General features: G+C 38.2%; 1 protein-coding gene across 2 annotated transcripts in view; it reads left to right on the top strand.

The window, feature by feature from the left end:
• The window catches only part of kcnq1.1 (potassium voltage-gated channel, KQT-like subfamily, member 1.1), a 120,811-nt gene that overhangs the window by 90,158 nt on the left and 9,921 nt on the right, over positions 1–20,732 (top strand). For both annotated transcript variants that reach the window (XM_033991856.2, XM_055228966.1), the window contains 3 exons: positions 5,594–5,650; positions 7,166–7,298; positions 20,291–20,366. In XM_033991856.2, coding sequence (XP_033847747.1) covers positions 5,594–5,650; positions 7,166–7,298; positions 20,291–20,366 — 266 coding nt within the window. The remainder of the gene's footprint in view (positions 1–5,593; positions 5,651–7,165; positions 7,299–20,290; positions 20,367–20,732) is intronic.

A 20,732-nucleotide genomic window follows, 5' to 3' on the forward strand; every position in this document is an offset into this window, starting at 1 on the left:
TATTGTGATTTTAATGTCTTTCTTATTCTTTAAAGCAGCCTCTAACCACTGAGCCACTGTCGCCTCAGTACAAGCCTAATCTTAACCTAAACCATAACCTCAACTTATTTTAACCAATTTAAACTTTAAATGATGTTACTGATTAAAAAATAAATCATTTACATCATGGGGAGTTTTGTTCTCATAAGGAGCAGGTCCCCATTATGTGAGTGTGTAGATTTTAGTCACCTCCAGCACACACTGGAGCATTAAAAATACATGAGCAGAGACTGTAATTCTGGGATCTGATCCTTGCTGTGATTTAGCTCCATATTACACACCCAGACCTTTCAGATGATATTGCCAAATTTCATATCTTATCCTGTTGATCACATCGCTATCAAGTTGACAAAGGAATATGGATTAAAGATTCTTTTCCAAAAGAGCTTAATTTAGGACTAAAATCGGATTACACCAAGACTAAACCAGGACTAAACCAGGACTAGACCAGGACTAGACCAGGACTAGACCAGGACCGACCGAGGACTAACTCAAGACTAATACAAGACAAAATCAGAGCTACATCAGGACTGAACTAAGACTAACCCAGTACTTCACCCAAGCCAACCAGGACTAAACCTGAACTAAACTTGGACTAAACCTGGACTAAATCAATCCAACCAGGACTAAACCTGAACTAAACCTGGACTAAACCAATCCAACCAGGACTGAACCAGGACTAAACCTGGACTAAACCAAGCTAACTAAGACTAAACCTGAACTAAACCTGGACTAAACCTGGACTAAATCAATCCAACCAGGACTAAACCTGAACTAAACCTGGACTAAACCAATCCAACCAGGACTGAACCAGGACTAAACCTGGACTAAACCAAGCTAACTAAGACTAAACCTGAACTAAACCTGGACTAAACCAATCCAACCAGGACTGCAACAGGACTAAACCTGAACTAAACCAATCCAACCAGGACTGAACCAGGACTAAACCTGGACTAAACCAAGCCAACTAAGACTAAACCTGGACTAAACCTGGACTAAACCAAACCAACCTGGACTACACTAAGACTAAACCAGGACTAACTTAAGGCTAATCAGTAAACACAAAAGATTTACAGTCATATTCACTTTTATGACTGACTTTAGGCATCTTATGTGAAGTGTTTTGCTCATGGACACAACAACTAAACAACACTAAACGGTTTGCATTGGTCCAAAATTATTCCTCACTTTCTTAAAACCGCAATAAGTTATAAGCATTTTTCACAACTTTCAGAGGCCACGGTAGTGCTAACAACAACTAGCATGCTAACACCCCACTTCCTGGTTCTCGGATTATAAATACGCTTCATAATTAGATGCAGACCATACTTAACAGTCTCATTTTGACCCAAAGAGCTGCTTTAAAATATCTGTACTGGGCCAAAATGATCTTTACTCACTGAAAATTAGGTACAGCCCCTTTAATCCACATTATTGCTCCCGCTCGCTTCTCCAAATTGTCCGCGGCCTCGCTAGTGTCACATAAGGAGCGCCGGATTCAAATGGGAAAAATAAAGTCTAAATATGCAGAGTAATGCGTGTTAAATAATATTAGTCCTGTGTAATTGGGATTTAATGATGGTGTTGATTGTGCCGATTCCTCACAGGTGATCTCACAGCGGTCTGTCTGAGTGTGTGTGTGAGCGTGCACGTGTGGTAATTAGGCCTCCCGTGCACGCTCATTATCATTCTCATTAGCGTCATTAGACCTGTGTAATCCTCCTAATCTCTTCTGTCTACACACTGGATCCTGTCACATGACAACTGCCCCATCGAACAAATATTGTTGACAAATGTCCAAGGTTGTCCCAGCTGGAGTTTTTATTACTCATGGTCAACCTGGATGCGCAACAAACAATTGAAGGGAGTGTATGTAGTTTTATAAAAGGTACTACAATCATAACTGAACTTGTGCTGCCAGTGCTTTAACTTACAGATAGAGGACACATACGAGTGGTTAATGATCGGCTGCAGGTGCTGGGGTTTAGGTAGTGACGATTCAGATCAGAGAGAGTCATTTTATATTTAAATCAACTGGATTTCAGCTTTGGAACAGGAAACCCAAATGAGAGTCATTCTGATTTCTGTTTGGATATCTGTCACAAAAACCAGAACACCAATTTTTTTTCTTCTTTTTTTTAATAAATCACTGTTAGACTTGTTATCAGTAAACGTAATATTTGATTTGAACATTTTTACCTTGTATCTGTGGACAAAGATGTTATGTTTATGGAATTCAAACTGAAAATCATACATACAGTTCCTTTAAATAATGAACACATATTAAATATTGAAATCCTGCATTTAATACTTCTCCTCTGCCTGGTACGTCTGCACGCTGTCAACAAGGCTCCTCTGTGTTTTTGAATGGTAAATGGTCACATTTATGTTGCTGGGGGTAAGGTGGGGTTAAGTTGCTTTGCCCAAAGACACAACAACAGTATTAAGTGCAATGTGTACACTGGGAGCGAGATTTGAACCACTGAGCTTCAGATCAGACCAACTGAGCTACTGTCTCCAGACTAGTGCAGGTCATTTCTCTAATAATAACTACCACACACAGTATGTATCTGTTTACTTGATACTTCCTACTCTTGGGCTGCAGATTCATTCTTAGCGCCCTCTGCTGACATTTTGTAAACTCAAAATTTCATGAAAACTATGGACTGGTATTGAGATAAATAATTTGATGTAACTGTATGTGTCCACAGATGTGACATGTTCAAATCAAATATAGACTTTACTGATAAGAGTTGTATAATGCCGCTTTATTCTTTGGTACAAAAACATTGGACAGGGTGACCAAGTTATTGATGTTATAATTTGCTGTTTGGGTCCTCAGATGATTAACCGATCAGAAAGTAGAATGAGCCTCTCTCTCATGTGGGTTGCCAGTTTCAAATTGAAATCCAGTTGGTTTAAACCTAAAAATTGTCTCTACCTAAACCATTGCACCTGAGGGAAATCATGAATCAGTGCTAGTGCAGCCTCTGCAGCTCAGTGAGTGAATTCTGGAGGTTCTGAGCTTTCACATGAGGCATGGCCTGTGCATACTGAGAATGAGAAAATGTGTCCTCTGTATGCATTAAGGCACAGCTCAGGGTCAGTTGTGGGTGTAGTACCTTTTAAAACTGTAAGAGCACAGACTTTATACCATTCCTTTCATTTATGCTGCAAGGAACTCAAAGTAGTCCAAAGCAGTTGAATAAGTGTGTCTGATACAGGACCTTAACCTCTCCTCTCTTTAACATTGTGGCTGTGTCCTCGGCTCGTCTTTATATGAGAGTGACCACAGGCAGATGGACCCTCATAACTAGACCTGTAAACGCTGCTTTATGCTCTCAAAACAAAGTGCATATTTATGAGCCCTGCTGTTTGCAAGGCTGACACTTTTACCAGTTTTAATAACAAACTTTGTTGTTTTGGTGAAAAATGCTCTTCATTTACTAAATACAACCAATTATGATCGCTATTGTGTTCCAAATTAAATTAAACCGGAACACAGTTGCTGTGGAAACAGTGACACAGAAAAGGTCTGAATTACTTTTTTAAAACTAGAGGCAAGTTTCCAGTTTAACTGTCCTATTTTATGTTTTAAAATACAACCTTGTAACGCTTTTGATTTGAGAATATATATAGTTCTCAAACTCAAAGTCAAGCAATAAACTGAAAAACAAAATCTACTGCTGAGTCTGGTGAAGGTCATGTACCAGTGACTGGCAGCATTTGAGCTCTGTAGAGGAAGTGGGTTTAATATGATTATTCAAACATGTGCACATGAAACCAAGCACAACTGTGTTTTCTGTTTTCACGTCGCCCTGCCCACTGCCCTGTACTTTACTCCAGTCTGACCAATGCAGAAAACTATAACAGAAATACTAAAACAACATATGTGTGTCAGGCCTTGCGATTATGGGAGTCGTAGAGGCTTTAGGAAGTAGGGCTGTCAAAAGTAAAATCAGATAATAATACTATTGAGTATCGAGTCTATTTCTTATTATCAAAATCGAGTTGGAAATTTTAGTATATTGACAACACTAACAGGAAGAAGTGAATTCCCGGTCTTATTCTGATTTCCATGCCCCTTTTTCCTCCATCTTCTGTCCTCTCACTGTGCTCTTTCTATCCTCCATATTGTGTCCTCTCTCTTCCTCTCTCCTTCTTTGCTTCCCATCTCCATCTCTCTCTTTTTTGTATGTCTTTGCAGCTGGTCTTCTGTCAGTGAGAGGACGCGGTGAGCTGCTGTTAGTGTCCACCTTCTGCACACCACCACCTTTTGCACACGTCCACGTTCTGCACACCTCCACCTGCGTCTCCCCCATCCCCTCACAGGCACTAGTGTACACTCTGTGTGACCCCACTCCCTCCACCCACTGTCTCAACTGCACAATTCCTTTTCTTTTCTTAGAACATTTACGGATGTCACACTACGCGACGCAAGCAGACATTCACACATTCACACACACACTGGCACATGCACGCACACTCCACCCACCTGTGTGTCTCCATTAATCTCCCCAGTCTTTTTGTGCCTGTCTTTTTGTGTACCAATCGAAAGAAAATGCATGCAGAAATAACGACTTTGCCCAGAAATATTTTTGGACGAGAAGACAGAAGCCCATCGTGGCCTCATTAGAATTGGCTCATTGCACATTTGAGTTGCTTTTGGTCCAATAACAGACATTCTCTCTGGTTTTGCCTCTTTGTATGGAACAATGCACAAGTTTAGATCGGCTTAGAATTCACTCAATGGAAAAGCGTTCGTTGCGTTATTATTTATTTAAAGGTGCGCTATATAACTTTTCCAGTGGGTCTGACACCATGGACATGTTAAAGCTTTAGATTGACATTGAACCTATTTATGTAGCATCCGTTCAACCACAGTTTTTTTTTTTAAATGCTACAAACACATATGCACTGTCCAAAGAGCGCGACAGACAATCCAAGCTCCGTCTGAGTTAATTCTCCAAAAAGAGTCAGTGATCACAGAGAAAGTCTTCAAACCGAGAGTGATAGACAGAATAAATAATTAAATATGCATGCGGAGGATTAGCGATCGATCATCAAGTTTACAGCACAATCAATCATGTTTACTTGATGGAGGTATTCATGTTTAGAAAGCAGAGATCAGGTCTGAACTAGGACTGCACCAGAACTGAACCAGGACTAAATAGAAGGTCTGACCTTTACCAGACATAAATCAGGACTAAAACAAGACTAAGCCAGGACTCTAGCAGCGTTCTAATAGGATCCTAGTGAGCAGAAAGAAGCAGCAGACTACACAGGACCACCACAGGATTAGAGACTTTTGATTAGATAGTTTCAGCTTCAAAAGGTTAATAACATTATGTAACACTGTATTTGAATGTAGATATTAGATTTTTTTTATTTTTAGCTAACAACCTTGGTAAGCGTATTTGGCTTGAAGCAATAACAGCTCCTATACCTCTTGTGGTTTGTCATGTACTCTCTGTGTACAGGCTGACATGACGCCTCTGTTACCTTGAGCAGATCTGTGCTAAACATGTTTGTACATTTACCTCCATGTGTCCAGAGGCGGAGCAGTCCTGGCCCTCACTCAGCTCTCTACAATTCGGGCACAACAACTCAGGTAAGGGTTTCTCCAAGGTATAGACTGTATATGTAAATGGAAGTGGAAGTGAGCATGGGCACGCTTCCAGCTCCATTGACTCCAATTCACTTTCGATCGAAAAACTGTCGCCCCTGCTCAGGCTCATCATTTTGGTCTTAAAATGTATGTATTAACCCGCTCTACATGATCCTGGTGTTCGTCCCTGCTAAACCGGACAGGAAGGGGCATTGCCTTCAACAGTCTTGGTCCAGATTGACGCTTTGGTTACTATGATAAACTCGGTCGAAATTCCAAATATGGAACTTGGCTCCAAATTCGCCCCTATAACTGCTTGCCTCGATGAGCTTCATTTGACCGGAGCTGAACACTATGGGTGACATCACACACACTTAGTCAACTTCCTTTTACAGTCTATGCTCCAAGGGCACGCATGTACTGCCCACTACACACACGTTTGACAACTATGCACAATTTGGACAAAAATATCATTCAAAATAATAATAAAATAATGATTTGGACAGGTTTTTCAACACTCAAGGACACTTTCCATGCAAAGAAAGGACATGAAACAGTGCAGGCGCAGCTCATGCCCCATCTTAACTCTACTATTAAACACACTCGATATATAAGGAACATTAAAGTCTTTAAACAAAAATATGACCTGAACACACAGTGATGTAATAGGACAGAGGATTAAATCTCCAAAAGGTTTTATTGGTCATTAAAACAGCCGATAAAAGAGGTCAGTAAAGGTGAATATTATAATAAAACTAACAAACAAACTGATATGAAGGTAACTTTTGAGGTACTTGGACCATACCAAAATATAATAACAAAACACAGGGGAAATCAGATGTAGACTCTGGGAGAGACAAAGCCGTCTGCACATGTGTAGTTAGTTAAAGCAATAGTATGTCATTTTATAGAAGTGGCACATCACCTACATCAGGGGAGTCCAAACTTATCACATTAAGGGCCACATATAAAAACACAGACAAAGCTGAGGGCCGACTGAGGGCCATAGACTGGTCACCAATACAGTGAATACTTAAAATCTGTGTTATTATTACAAGTTAGACTGAACCACTACACCTGTATTCACGCTTACATCCTCAGTGGGACACAGTAAATATTTGATATGGGCTTGTTAAAGTAGATTTTCAGAAATGTACAGTAAAGTACTGTTTAAAGTAATATGGGCCAATTAACCTGGAAGCTTCAAGAAAAGACCAAGAAAAATTGGCCTGAGGGCCACATTTGGCCCCCGGGCCACAGTTTGGGCATGCATGACCTACATGATTCCATGGAAATAAAGCCATACTTCAGAACAAGTTTTATGTCATAACGTCAAAGATTATAGTCAAAAGAACAGCATTTCCATGGAAACGAGCAGGAGGTTTGTGAAGATGCAAGCATGTTCAGAGTAAGACTTTTCAATGCAAGAAAAACAACCAAAATGAAAAGTGTATTTTGGACAAAAAAAAGTTCCATACACGCATTTATTATACTATTTATGTGTTCTTTTGTGACTAGTGAAGAAGACCCCTGGACTACTGGAGGTCCCACCCCCGGACACGCCCTTGCACAAGCACTGCAGTTTCTCAGATGACCTGGAGATGGAGCCAGAGAGAGACAATGACCTGTCCCCAGTGTCCAGTGTCTCACAGTGAGTTGGGATTCAGTTTTATCATTTCATTATAGCTCTAGCGTAAAGAGTCCCATTAGACAGATCAAGAGTCGACTTTAAAGGTGCACTATGGAACTTTGGTGGGAAGCACACCACTGCACATTCCTATTGTAGATGTGTTTGCCAAAACTGGAATGTCCAACAATATGGCATTAAACATATGTCTTGCATTTAATCAATACAATTTTTATTGTAAAAAAAAAAAAAAAAAAAAAAAGAGACAAAAACAGACGCTTGAAAAACATGCAAGAATAAAAGCAAGTTAATGATAAATAATTATAAAGCATTTGATTCTCTGTGAACCAGGAAGTGTGCTGTTAGCAGTGGCTTGATGCTGAAAGTGCTTACAAACTCATCACGGTGAGTAATTGGGGTGCCAGGAAAGAGTTAGGAAAGTGAGAAATTAGTTTTGACTGGAAATGATTTAAAATGAACTAGTTCTGTTTTTAAGATCAGGTAGGGCCTACAACATGTTTAAAATGTTGAAATAATGCAAGGACTTTAAAGCATGAGTCACATTTAAAGGACACATTTCATTCTTTATTTTCCTCTTTTGGGATCTCCACCTTTGCCTCTGCTAATCTGTATACAATGTCAGTCCTGAGAGCAGATGTGCTGACAGTGCCCCTGGTGGCCTGGCTGTGCCCACATGCCGCAGGTCTGTGAGTGTTTTGATGTGGACAGTTTGTCAGTATTCCACTGTCCACAGATGGAGCATGTGGTTCTTCAGATCTTCTCCCACCTGCTGAGGGCACCACCTCTGTCTGCTCCTCACATCTGCTCCAGTATACATATGTGTGTATGTGTGTGTGTATGTGTGCGTGTGTGTGAATGAGAGAGGGCTGTCTGCTGAGGGGTCCTGGTCCACAGCTCCTCCCTGCAGAGGGCGGTGGCTATGGACGCTCAACGAATACAATACAGACAGTTTCTAATAGCGAAATATGAAAACAAATGCATATGACTTTTTTTCAAGTTTTTCTAATTATGTTTGATGGGGTAGTACCTGCGGTAAATATTTATCCTAGTTTTACATCAGTTAAGTGACAGTTTGAGGAAAAATGCTCATTAGAAAAGTACAAAAATTACAGGAAGTAGCAGTGAGTTCTAACATGGAATACTGGCTATGCAAAAAGCAGAGACATTGGAGTCAAAACAGGGCCGTGTTGTGCTGTCTGTCTGCATTATAAAGTGTTATATTGTCCTGGCAGGAATCAGTGTGCTGTTAGCATGCTAGTTGTTGTGAGCACTTCTCTGGCTTCTGAAAGTTGCGTGTATAAAATCATTGTGTTGAATAACTAGGATGCTACTGTATGTTACGTTAGAAAAGTGAGGAATCAGTTTGAACCTCTGCAAACAATTCAAAATGAACTAGTTCTGTGTTTTACTTAATGTCATGACAGTACAGCATCTTTAATAAAGCATTGTCGTGTCTAGCTTATAGATGATTAAAGAAGCATTATGAACCTTTCTCTGCTTGTGTCCATGGAGATGTTATTGCTTTGCCTATGTTCCACAGTATGGCATTAAACTTACATATTTTTATAGAGAGAAGCAGGTGATGTAACGGGTCACATTTGTGGATATGACACTCCACTCACAGGAAGAATGCTTTTGGCAATAGAATTACCTGTAATTGTACATTACCTGGTGGCGTCTCCTGGAGATGCCACCAGAAAATTTACATTGTGTACCTTTAATGTGACTTTTTTTAAATTACAAAACTAAAGAATCTCATAATTTAAACATGAATGTATTTGAAATGTGTATTTTAAGTTAGGTCTTGCACTTGCATTATGACCTATGTGACTTGTGTCAATAGGATGGGACTAAACCTAAACTCACAACCAGATTTTAAATTCAGCTGCTAAACTGGGCAGTACCTGGAAAAAGAAGAGAGTGAGAAAGGATGAGGGGCAGGGTCTGGACATATGAGGAACAGTGTGATTGGTCTAACAGGTATCCACGCTTCAAACTCTACCCCCTGCAGGCAGATGTTTGCAATCAGAGAGACCTTAATCAGGACAGTTCTGAGTGATGTCACATAGTACTTAAAATTGCATTGGCCACTGGACGCAGCACACACAGTTTTTGACTGTTTCTCACCAGAAAGCTGCAAATTTATCAAGTTTACACTGAAAAAATACAGTAAGGAACAGGAACATTATATCGAAACCCCATATACACAGTTTAGTAGCAAAAGTTGATTCAGTGTTTAGGTCCAATTTAATTTTACCCTGTGGTCTTATATTAGTTCTGATAGAGATAAAGACCATTGTAACTAACTGGACTATCCAGGAATGGTTCAATTTTGTCTTGTGATAAAGTGTGATTTGTTCAAATGAGTGTCTAGTTTCATTAGTATAAATTAGTATCAAGCAGTGGCGGACACATTACTGAAAATGTACAGTTACATATAATGGCTAAACATGTACTCTGTCACAAGTACGGCAGGCAAATTTGTATTCAAGTAAATGTATGCATGGAAAAATACAACTGAAAGTAATACTTACAAGTTATCCACTCAATTAAACTAACATTACTGTAACTGTAATTATTTCCACCCCTGCTATCTTATCTAGGCATTAATTATTTTGACATTCTTACTCTAGACTAGTGTCATCATGATACTACAGTTTCCTGATTTTGATACTAAGGAATAGACTCAATACGCAATACCGATACCAAAATGAAAATAAAAGGAAATCTCTCTTTAAACAATAGGATGTGATTTTGAACATTAAATCATAGTACTTTCTTTTATATTCCCATGTGGTCCAACACCATTTTAAAGCTATTCATTTCTGCCCTGTGAATATAACTTTTTTAGTATCAATACCTGCTCAAAAGAATATTCAGGTTCAATACCAGTTTTAGAATCAATTCGTATCTGAGTTTCCAGACCGGCATAAATCAAACTCAAAGCTGCCTCATGTTTCTGATGTGAAAGCATCCTTTAACATGTATCAAAAAGAGTAAATTTAGCAGAATGGGAACACTTGAATGTGCTTGTGAGCGAGAAATAGAGAGAGGAGTGGTGCAGACAGACTTTACACAAGAGAAATGAGTCTGAAGTAACAGAGGAAGAAGGCTGTGCGCAGTAAGTGAAACAAACGGGGCGACAGGAGCACCCATGGGACCCGCATACACACTGAGGTAATGAAGCAGGGGCGAGTTAGCATGCAGCGCACTAACTGTGAGCTACATACTCCCGTCCCGTTCACATGGGACTCCGACACGTCACAGCTGTTTTATTCATGACAGCAGTTCTGAGACCAAAAAGCACAGACTGTCTGAAGTGTGTTTGGGACCTGTGTTTGTACAGAAGCGTCTGCGTAGGAGCCATGTTTGTACTGGTACATTACAGTAGCGTGTCGTGACTGTTATGGGTCGGCAAGCAGACTTCAGGTGGACATCAATATTTAGTGGATGACAATTAATAACACCACTTTATAAACAGACAACATTACAAATTTGTATATTTATTGTGACTGTATATGCTGAGTCAAATTAGAGAAGCCTAGACCTACACAGTTTGTTGATATTTGTATGTGTTGGACTGTAGCCTTTTTCAGTAGTTCCAACCTTTTTTTTTTTTTTTGTCTCGAGTACCCCCTAAGAGATGTCTCACATTCCCCTATTAATATTAACAGTACCGGTGTTTCTTTAACAGTTATAAATCTGTTTAGTAGTGCATTGCCATTATTACTATAATATTTTATGGTTTTAATAACATTTTTGCCAAAATGATCCTATAGAAATATTAAGGATGTAAATTGTTCTATAAAGAATAGTTCACATTCATACACTATTCAATGCAGACTTTCTGTTAAATCTGAAAAGTATCCCCTGACAGCTACTTGTGTACACCTGGTTGGGAAACACTAGTCAGGCTATTTGTTTCTTCTCAAATTTACTATTGTACTGTTGTTATCTGTGTAATTATCATTATGCATCTAGAAACCAAATGAGTGACATATGGCAGCTCTGCAGATGTGAAATTCACTTACTACACAAAATGTACATTCATGAAGAGATACTAACAACGACCCTGGTGTCCAGTGCACTGGTCAGACAGTTAATTCTACTTGACCGCACGCCAATCGTACATTATGAAGTTACGGAGCTCAACAGTGACGCCCAACCCCCGATGCCCAAGTACATTTCTCATTAATTTTTCCCATAGACCTTCAGGAAAAAAAATACATAAAAATGAAGTTTGAAAGCTTGCTCAGGGCTAATCAGTTACAGGGTAACTAATGACCACGAGACCTCTCATTTCATGTGAAATCTGTTTTTGCAACGTTATAAACTGCCAAGTTATTAAAACAATTTTTGGGTCTTGCTTTTTAAATGTGCCTTGTGGACTTAAAACAGCCTCATTATGGATATTAGTAGATATTAGTTGATAAGCCTCCACACTGTCTTTGAACTCTTAATATTTTAATTTTTTCAAAAGTCTATGGGAAAAATTAAAATGTAATGAAATTTTACTTCAAAGTGGGTGGGACTGTGGGACCCCATAGGGCTGTTTTGTGTGATGTCACTTCTGGGTCCAAGGTGCATCAGCTGATTAAAAGTATTGGACACAGTTTACAAATTCCTCTTTTTTATTTATAACATATCTCACGCTACAGTCACGTAATGGTAACAACATACACAGAAAGTGTACAAGGTTATGGTAAGAAGCTAGACTAAACTAGCATTAGCAGTGACCAGCAGTTACTGAGCGATGCACACTGGTGATTCATTACTTGGGGAACAGTTCATGGATAAGATGGATCTCCAGTGAGTGATGTGTTGGGATTGTAAATCTCCCTAAGTGAGCCACCAAGTAATTTACTTATACTTATTTGTATTTGTTTTTATTTACAAGGCAGAAAATAAAGAAACTATTTAAAGTGCATATGACATGTTAGACTACTCATTTTACTAAAACATAGTTAACATATATAAAAAATGAAAAATCTTGCCTATTTTTTAGTTTTAGTTTATAATTTTACTTCCTAGTTGGACATATTTCATATCTGCATGCATACGTAATTCCAGTTCTGCAATACAGTATAGCAACCATAATGTAAATGAAACTTGGCTCTATGATAAATTACACAATAGTTATAATTAGACAAATAAAAATAAATTACATCTTTATTTTGTTAAATCAATATTTAATTTGTCAGAAATATGTCTTCCTTATCCCTGCATTTTTTATTTAGTTTTCTATGTTGATAATATAGATAAAGGCATTCTGTTTTAGAACTACTTCCTGTATTTTTTACTTTTTTCCTCAACTTTTTCCCCTCAAACTGCTACTTAATTAATACAAAACTTATAAGTATTCACCACATGTACTTTCCCACCAAACTAAGTAATGATTAGCAAAACATGAGAATCTGTCAGATTTACTAAGATATTTAATTCTGATTATTTATAACTATTTTATAACAGTAACCCACAAATAATAAATAACGATGATTTGGTGAATAGTAATGCTCTTATTAATACACTTTTTTCATTTGATTACCATGTTCATTCATAAAAAAGTCCAAAAGTGGCAAAACTGCTGAAAACTGTTTATAATGTAAATTCGGATGTCTGTGCACTTTTACAATTGTTGAGTAAAGTGTGGGTGCCAAAAAACAGCGAAGAAGCAGTTTGTGAATGTGTGCTTTTTATTTTCTTGACAATATTTACGTGCAAAAAGAATTCTTGCTCTGCTAATTGGTGGCGCTCCCATGGGTCACAAAGGGTTATGAACTAATTATGCAACAGTATTGATGGAATGGGCTGTGATATCACCCACAGCTTTAACACTCAGGAGAGCAACAGTAGCTCCTAGCTTTAGTATCAAAATAATGATGCTTATTAAAAAGAGATAGAACAAAGTGAAGATAATTAGTTGGCTGAATCTTTATAGATCTGAAAAATCCCCGAGGAGCTGTTTCTGGATTACCATGGGATTTTGCAGCGATGTGATGTTCATGATGTGACGCTCACAACCCAGTCTGCTCTTTCAAACGGTTAAAGGAGAGTAGATAACACAAGTGAAACCTTTTGTAGAAAAAAAACAAACATATTTGCCGTCATAATCTACCTTATTCCGGAAGTTGCCGTGGGCGCCACCATTTTCATTCAGGTTGTATTATTTTGCATGTGGCTGCTGATCTTGACAACAAATGAGTTCTATTGGGACTGCAGAGGTGTTTTAAAGCATCCCAGAGAATCAGGACATTGTTGACATGTTGGTGCCATGAACATTGAACATTTTACACAAATCAACCTACTTTATGTCATATTTTAGCAGTGAAACTTCTCAAATTCTCCACTGAAATGAATGAGATTTTCGCTTAACTGGGCGTGTCACCACAAAGAAAATGAGGTTAGCAGCATTTAGAGGTCAAGTCTATGTTTTTTATTGTAGTGCAAAGTTTTATTTAACTTATGCATCATTTCAAAGGGTAGGCAAACCCCACTTTCAGTTTGAACAGTTTAATCAAATCTTTGCTTTGGTCATTTCTCTCGGTGATTAGTTTGTAGATCAAATGAGTTCGCACACTGACTTCTGTCATATAAATGAATAAATGTAAAAAGAGTTTTGGAATGGCTCTTTGAAATTAACAAATACAAAAGAGCCAGATCCCATGAAAGAGCTAAAAGTGAAAGAGAGACATAGCTTAAATATGCAGGGTTACTCAGTGATGTGTGTATGGCATAACACTATGATTAATAACATGGAGTGATAGGGTATAATGTTACAAAGCATTTCAAAGGACATATGGATTATTCAGTTTTTTTTGCAACGTTTTGACATCTTTGCTTTGGTATTGTGCATTTTATAAGACGTGACCTTTAAAGCTGCCAGTAAAGAAACGCATTTTATTGGAGTGCTTGTTATAAGATCTTAAAACAAGCAACTGCCTGATTGCTCAGTCTGCAGTTACACTTCAGTGTCCACAGCAGCTGGACTCTCTCGAGATTTATGACTCAACAAACTCACAAAAAATAATTGAACTTGTCTTAAGATTTGCAAGTGCTGCTGGTTCAAGAAGTTGTGAAATACGCAACAACACTGAAAGTTATCACTTAAGAGAGAAACTAAATTTAAAAGGCATAACTATAATGATGCCTGGAGCAATGCCGTAACAGTACTGACACCTGAGGACCAATGGTGTAACAGTACTGACACCTGAGGACCAATGGTGTAACAGTACTGACACCTGAGGACCAATGGTGTAACAGTACTGACACTTCAGGCTCATTTTCCATAGGTTCATTTTGGAGTGGATCGGTACGGTCCACTCCAAAGTGTCTCCACTGTCTAAAGTGACCCATAAAGTGAACCTCCCCATCTGAGTGGACCCTGGAGGTTACTAGATCCCATCGAGGCCAGTGCTATGGCTCCAGGTGTGGTGAAAACAACTAAACAGATGATTGGACAAGAGAGGTCGCAGACTCAGCATAACTTGATCTTGTGATAAACCACTGTATTTCCATTGATGTGACTTATATGTTGAGCTGATATGCTTTGCAATACAAAGCTAGCATGTTAGCAACAGCTGTTACCTGTTTATCGATTTGCGGCACACGAGTATAAAGATTGTAAATAATTTTCCCACTGCATAATGCATCGGATATGAGCCAAAGCCAGTGCATTACATAAAGAGCTGTTAAAGCACAGTATAGAGGAGCACAGAAGTGAAATAATTCCAGAAAAAAACTAGTGATAAACCGGAAGATGTTTTGTGTTTACTTAAGCTTTAGCCACATCTTACTGTCCCACAAACATGGGATTTCTTGTGAACTGCTGAGATGGGCCTCATAATTACAAGTATAATTCAGATACTATTTCGATTTTTATTTATTAAGAAAACATTTTTAATGTTTGGGCGACATCAGTTTCTCACGTAGCAGAGAGCTCTCCCTGGATCCAGACCCATGCCCGGGGCAACCTGGCTGGAGGGAGCTGCACCAAACAGACCTGCTCCAAAGCTGCCCCAAGAGAACCATGTCAGTGGAAAAGAGGCATTATAAAACAATGGCATAACAGCTCTGACACCTATGGAGCTACAGTGCTGATGGTATTAATCTGTTTTGAAAGTTTTAAAACTTTTTTTGTTGGATGACATGCTATTATTTCATTGTGCATTTAAAACATTCAAACCAGGTGCAGGTTTCTTACCAGATTATTAAAGTGCATTAGTGGCACCAATGTATCCAGTTTTGCTTGTCCTTGAAATTAAATCTATTACATTTTGGAAAGCAAATAACCAAAAGATTTTATTTTATTTTATTTTTTTCAGTTCTAGTGTGGCCAGTTTTAGACGTGGACAATCATGAGACCTTGTATTAAAAGTTCCCGTATAAAAGTTCAACAAACAAGTGAGATATTCTATCAAGATGTCCCTAAATACATTTCATACAATGCTGTTCTCTTCTGACAGATAGTGATGGCCAAACTACTTTTTCATAGAGTGTACAGTGATGGGTTTTAAATTACCTGTTATGAAACGAAGGGCTGAGTGAAAGATTGAATCTAAAAGCTTCAAAGTATAGGCAGAAGTCTGCAAGTATTTTATATCTCCATATTTAGTACAGAAAAAAGGGTTGCTTGAACAATTTATTTTCTGTGATTCAATGAGATACAAGATTTGTTTCTATAATAAAATTATAATTTTGATTTTAAATTCTGAGATATGTATTTTAAAGCACAAGTTTTTGTCAATCCAAAACTCAAGACATTTATAGGTGGTGACTCTTTCAGTCAATGTACCATTTAGTGTATACAGCTTATGTGCTATAGTTTGCACATCACTGCATTTTTTTCTGGAAAAAAAATAATGTACTTAAGTTTTACTTCATTTCATTAAACTTTTGCTGCAGTTTTAAAATCCCCTGATCAGCAGAGGGAGCACTTGCATACAAAATATTATCATCTGTATATAAATGTATGAGGCTTCCTATTAAATTGTAACCAAAGGCATTAATAAATATAGGAAAAACTAGCGGGTCCAAAACTGAGCCTTTGGGCACTCCTTTGATTAAAGTTGAAAAAATATATTTAAACTCAATGGCTTCTACTGCCTGGATTCTGTTCAAAAGATAATTTTGGAACCAATTACATGTAGCATTGTCAAATCCAATAAACTTTATTTGCCTCAAAAGGATTTTATGATCTACTGAAACAAAAGCTTGTGTTAAATCTTGTCATCAAGGACTGTGAAAATGTCATTTAAACCTTTTGTGGTTGCACAGTACTATGCCACTTGATTGATAAGACTTCAAAATGAAGTATTTATTTAAATAATTATTTGATTTGCAATAAACTTTACTAGAACTTTTGACAGACAAGGTCATTTAGATATTAGCCAGAAATTATTTACATTTCTAGTTGTCCCACGTTTACGTAAAGGCAAAACATGCGCCGTTTACCATAATTCTTGTATAAATGTTGTTTGAATTGACAAGTAAAACAAATGTAATAGAGGTTGAATTAAATATGGGGCAGCTAATAATAGAAGTTTAGATCAAGGTCATCAGTTCCCATGGACTTTGGGTTGATGGAGCGTAGAGCATTTATGACATTCATCTTACTGAGGATCTTACTGTCCTCGACAGCTTTGCCGGATTTCCATGACTCTCTATCAGCGCAGACACGAAGTAAGAAGATTTGCCTTTCTCACTGTTGATAAAGATCTATTTCTTTGTTTTACCAAAAAAAAAAAGTCCAGTGTAAATCTGATCTGGTTGTGTGGGCAGTTTTCTGGGCAGTATTTTTTTCTCTAATTAAACTTACAATTTTTGAGTTGAACCAAGGATTGTTACAGTTTTTCATTCAATTTTTTTTTCTTTAGGCGGATGTCGGTCTACAATTTTGTTACATTTATTAATTAAAAAAATGTTAAAGGCCATATCAGGGTCAGGGAATGCTGATGTTAGCCCGATATCAGTGTAATACAGGTCAGAGATGAAGGCCTGCTCATTGAAATGTTTATACGACCTTCTAACGTTTACACATGAATGTGTCTTTTTAACTTTTGTTTTTCACATATAACCAACTGGACTGTGGTCGCTAAAATCAAGTGGAAAAACACCATTTGCCTTAGAATTATGGGATTTGTGTGTTAAGATTATATCAATTAGTGTGCCTTTAATTAAATTTGTAGAGTCAAGTCTAAATGGAATAAAAATTAGTGTGAAATTCAAGCCATTGCACTGTTTTTTCAAAGTTTCTGACTCTTTCCCCAGTTTAGAAAGCATCATGGGTGCGAAGGTGCTCGATAAATACCAGCAATAACCTTTTTTTTTTTTTTTTTTTTAATCATAATCATTTACTTAGCTAACAGACAGAGACAGATATTCAGAACATTTAGTCTTTCAGCCGGAAAATAAAAGGTCCACAGACAGGTGATCTTTAACATAAATGGCAACACCACCTCCTTTAGATTACCTGTCACAAAGAATAATTTATTTCATGTCTACGCGATATTCTACCTGAAACCTGCCCATTCATTTGTTTTAATGCAGAACCTAAGCCGGTAGGTGCTGGTTTTATCAAAGATTCACATGAGACGCTGTTTATCCTATGCATAAGGAGTCACTCGGGAGCCTCTAGCGTCAGTTTGATATTGTCAATCAACCGTTTTGTTTTTTTTTTGTTTTTTGTTTTTTTTCCCGGCCCTTTTTAAATGAATGCCATCGTGGGCAAAACGATTATTCAGGAATCCACAAAAATTATCCAGAGCACTGCAACAACCCAACAAGCCAGACGTGAAGTTGGCCGAAACTGTGAGATAGAATTGGACCAGACATTAAGCATTGTTTTGAAGTCACTTTCCAACACCTCGGACTGTTGTAGTCTCTATCACAGTGGATATGTCATGATTGGCCAGTGTGTGTGTGTGTGTGAGCGTATTGTTCATGTGTGATACTTGATCTCCAGGGTGGCTCTCAGTTTCAGCCCGTGGGATGGCTACATGGCGTACCATAGACAGACGGATGAGGAGCCAGAGGCAGGTCTTATTCAGTGAAGGACGCCGTTCCCTTACCGTTCCCTTACTTGACTGACCATTAATCACATGTTGTAGCAGAGACTTGTTGCCCTCTTTTGCAGGTTTTGTAGTATCTTTACGGACATGGAAATTACTCTGATTTTGTTGTCGTAATGCTGTGGGTGCCGCTGTGATGTCACGCAAGGATCTAAGAGGGGATGTTAACTCTTCATGACTTGACTAGACATCACATAAACTCCTTCAGGTCAAGAATGAAATCTATTTGACAGCTCCAATGGCTGCCTCTGATTCCAATTGTGTGAGGAAGTAGAGGAAGTTGGACCCTTCGGTTTAGCTGCACCATGACAACCCCATGTATCACGCCGGACACGGTTGGCTGGCTGCGTCCTAGTACAGCATGAGTGGAATTTACAACGGGAACAGCTACAGTCGCATCTAATTCATTCATCATGGGGATGGACATGGACTTAGATTTCCCACCGTCATTACCGAGTCAAGAAGCTGCTCACGAGACTCTGGGTAAGGAGATGCAGTATGATAGTCAATAATGTAAGACAGCCGACACTTAGAGACTAATGGTGTCACAGTATTGATAGTTATGAAACAATGGCGTAGCAGCGAAGCCAGTTATGAACCAATGGTGTAACGGTATTGGCAAAGTAGAATTTACATGGTTTTCAGCCAAATTCGATGAGAGTTAAAGACTGGCAGTGTGAATCCTGCTCCCAGTTTAAACATCAATGGTAGGGATTCTTTGAAGGTAGAAAATCCTACCTATAATAAATAGAACCATTTATCATGTATATCATTTTAAAATGTTGTAAATGGATGTCACATGGTTATTTCCTTTTATTTATTTATTTTAAATGACATTATTGGTCAATGGAGTAACAGCACTGACACTGACAAATAGTGTAATAGTAATGACAGAATGGACAATTGTCATGTTTTGTTAGCCCAACTGGATGACAACGTGATACTTGAACTTTAATTAGACTAGAAATTATCAATGGAGTAACAGCACTGACAAATCGTGCAACAGTAATGACAGAATGGACAAATGAATGGATCGCACAGGGTAATATTTGAAAGTGAACTTTAATTAGACTGGTGCTAAGAAACCCTTTAAGTAATGGCTCCTCTGACAGGTCTCTGCTCTGTTGGCTGTGTCTTCAGCGCAGAGCAGAAGACCTCCTGCCGGGCCTTTGATTGGCACCATGGCGAAATCCTGAGGCGTTTTTGTGCATGCAGGCTAGAGGCAGGGCTCATCTCCCCACAGCGCCTGAGAGTTTCTCCCCCACTCTGTGTTTGTGCGGCCCAGAGAGAAGCATCCTGGTTATTACCCCAATCCTCTGCAATTTACCAAAACAACACACTGGGACGTCAACACCGAGACAGGCAGAAATGAATTTAGAGCCATTTTCCATCACATAGTTAGTGAAGGAATCAGCACTTTGGTTAGTATGTGGTTACGATTGGGGGAGGAAAAAAAAACAGCACAATTTTTGCATAATTATTGTTATCATATTAGCAAATGTGAAATGGCATTATGTTTTGCTTTTTATCTGACAGTACAGAGCTTAAAATAACAAAAATGTGTTGTTATTACAGTATTTAAAAAATAATAATAATAATCTTATTTGCCCTATTTTTTGTTGATCTTGGTTCAATCTTTGTTCAATTGTATTTTGGTATCCAAGTGCTTTTAAAGAAGGTCTATAATTTCCATTTGGAACAGGTTGAAATGGTTGAAAGTGACTTTCTGTGAGTTCCAACTTAAAATCCCACTTTCACAACAAAGAAAAGATCTAAAAACATATTCTGCTAATACTAAAGCAAGAAGAATGTCCTTGGAATTGTCAAACATATAATTTGACACTAGACTCTCCATTAATCTTCTATGTTACAATATCTCACTTATTTTAAGAATCCTCGTGAATAATACATGTTTTTTGTCCATCTTAGGCTGACGGAGTCCCACCGCAGAGCCATCCGAGTGGTGCAGAGGATGCGCTATTTTGTGGCCAAGAGAAACTTTCAAGTGAGGATTTATTTTTATTTTGATCACAGGAAAATCGATACCTTTCAGTGACATCAGTTTTTCAACTGGAGATAAGTTACTATAGCGACCAGTGGTGGAAAGTAGCAGAGTACAAAAGTTTAAGTACTGTACGTAAGTACATTTTTAGGTAGCTATACTTTACTTTATTCAACTTTTAAAGTTTATACTTTTTGCTTTTACTTCACTGCATTAGAGAACGGGTGTCTGCACTTTCTACTTCACTACATTTTTGAACTGCAAAGAAAAATTTTGCCTTTCTTATTTGTGAGACCTGCTGCAATGGCTGAGGGGATATTTTCAGCAAGTTCATAGTTTGAACAAAGATATATGAATAAAAATAGAAAA

Source organism: Periophthalmus magnuspinnatus, chromosome 3 (assembly GCF_009829125.3).
Source record: "Periophthalmus magnuspinnatus isolate fPerMag1 chromosome 3, fPerMag1.2.pri, whole genome shotgun sequence".
In the NCBI taxonomy this organism is placed as follows: domain Eukaryota; kingdom Metazoa; phylum Chordata; class Actinopteri; order Gobiiformes; family Gobiidae; genus Periophthalmus; species Periophthalmus magnuspinnatus.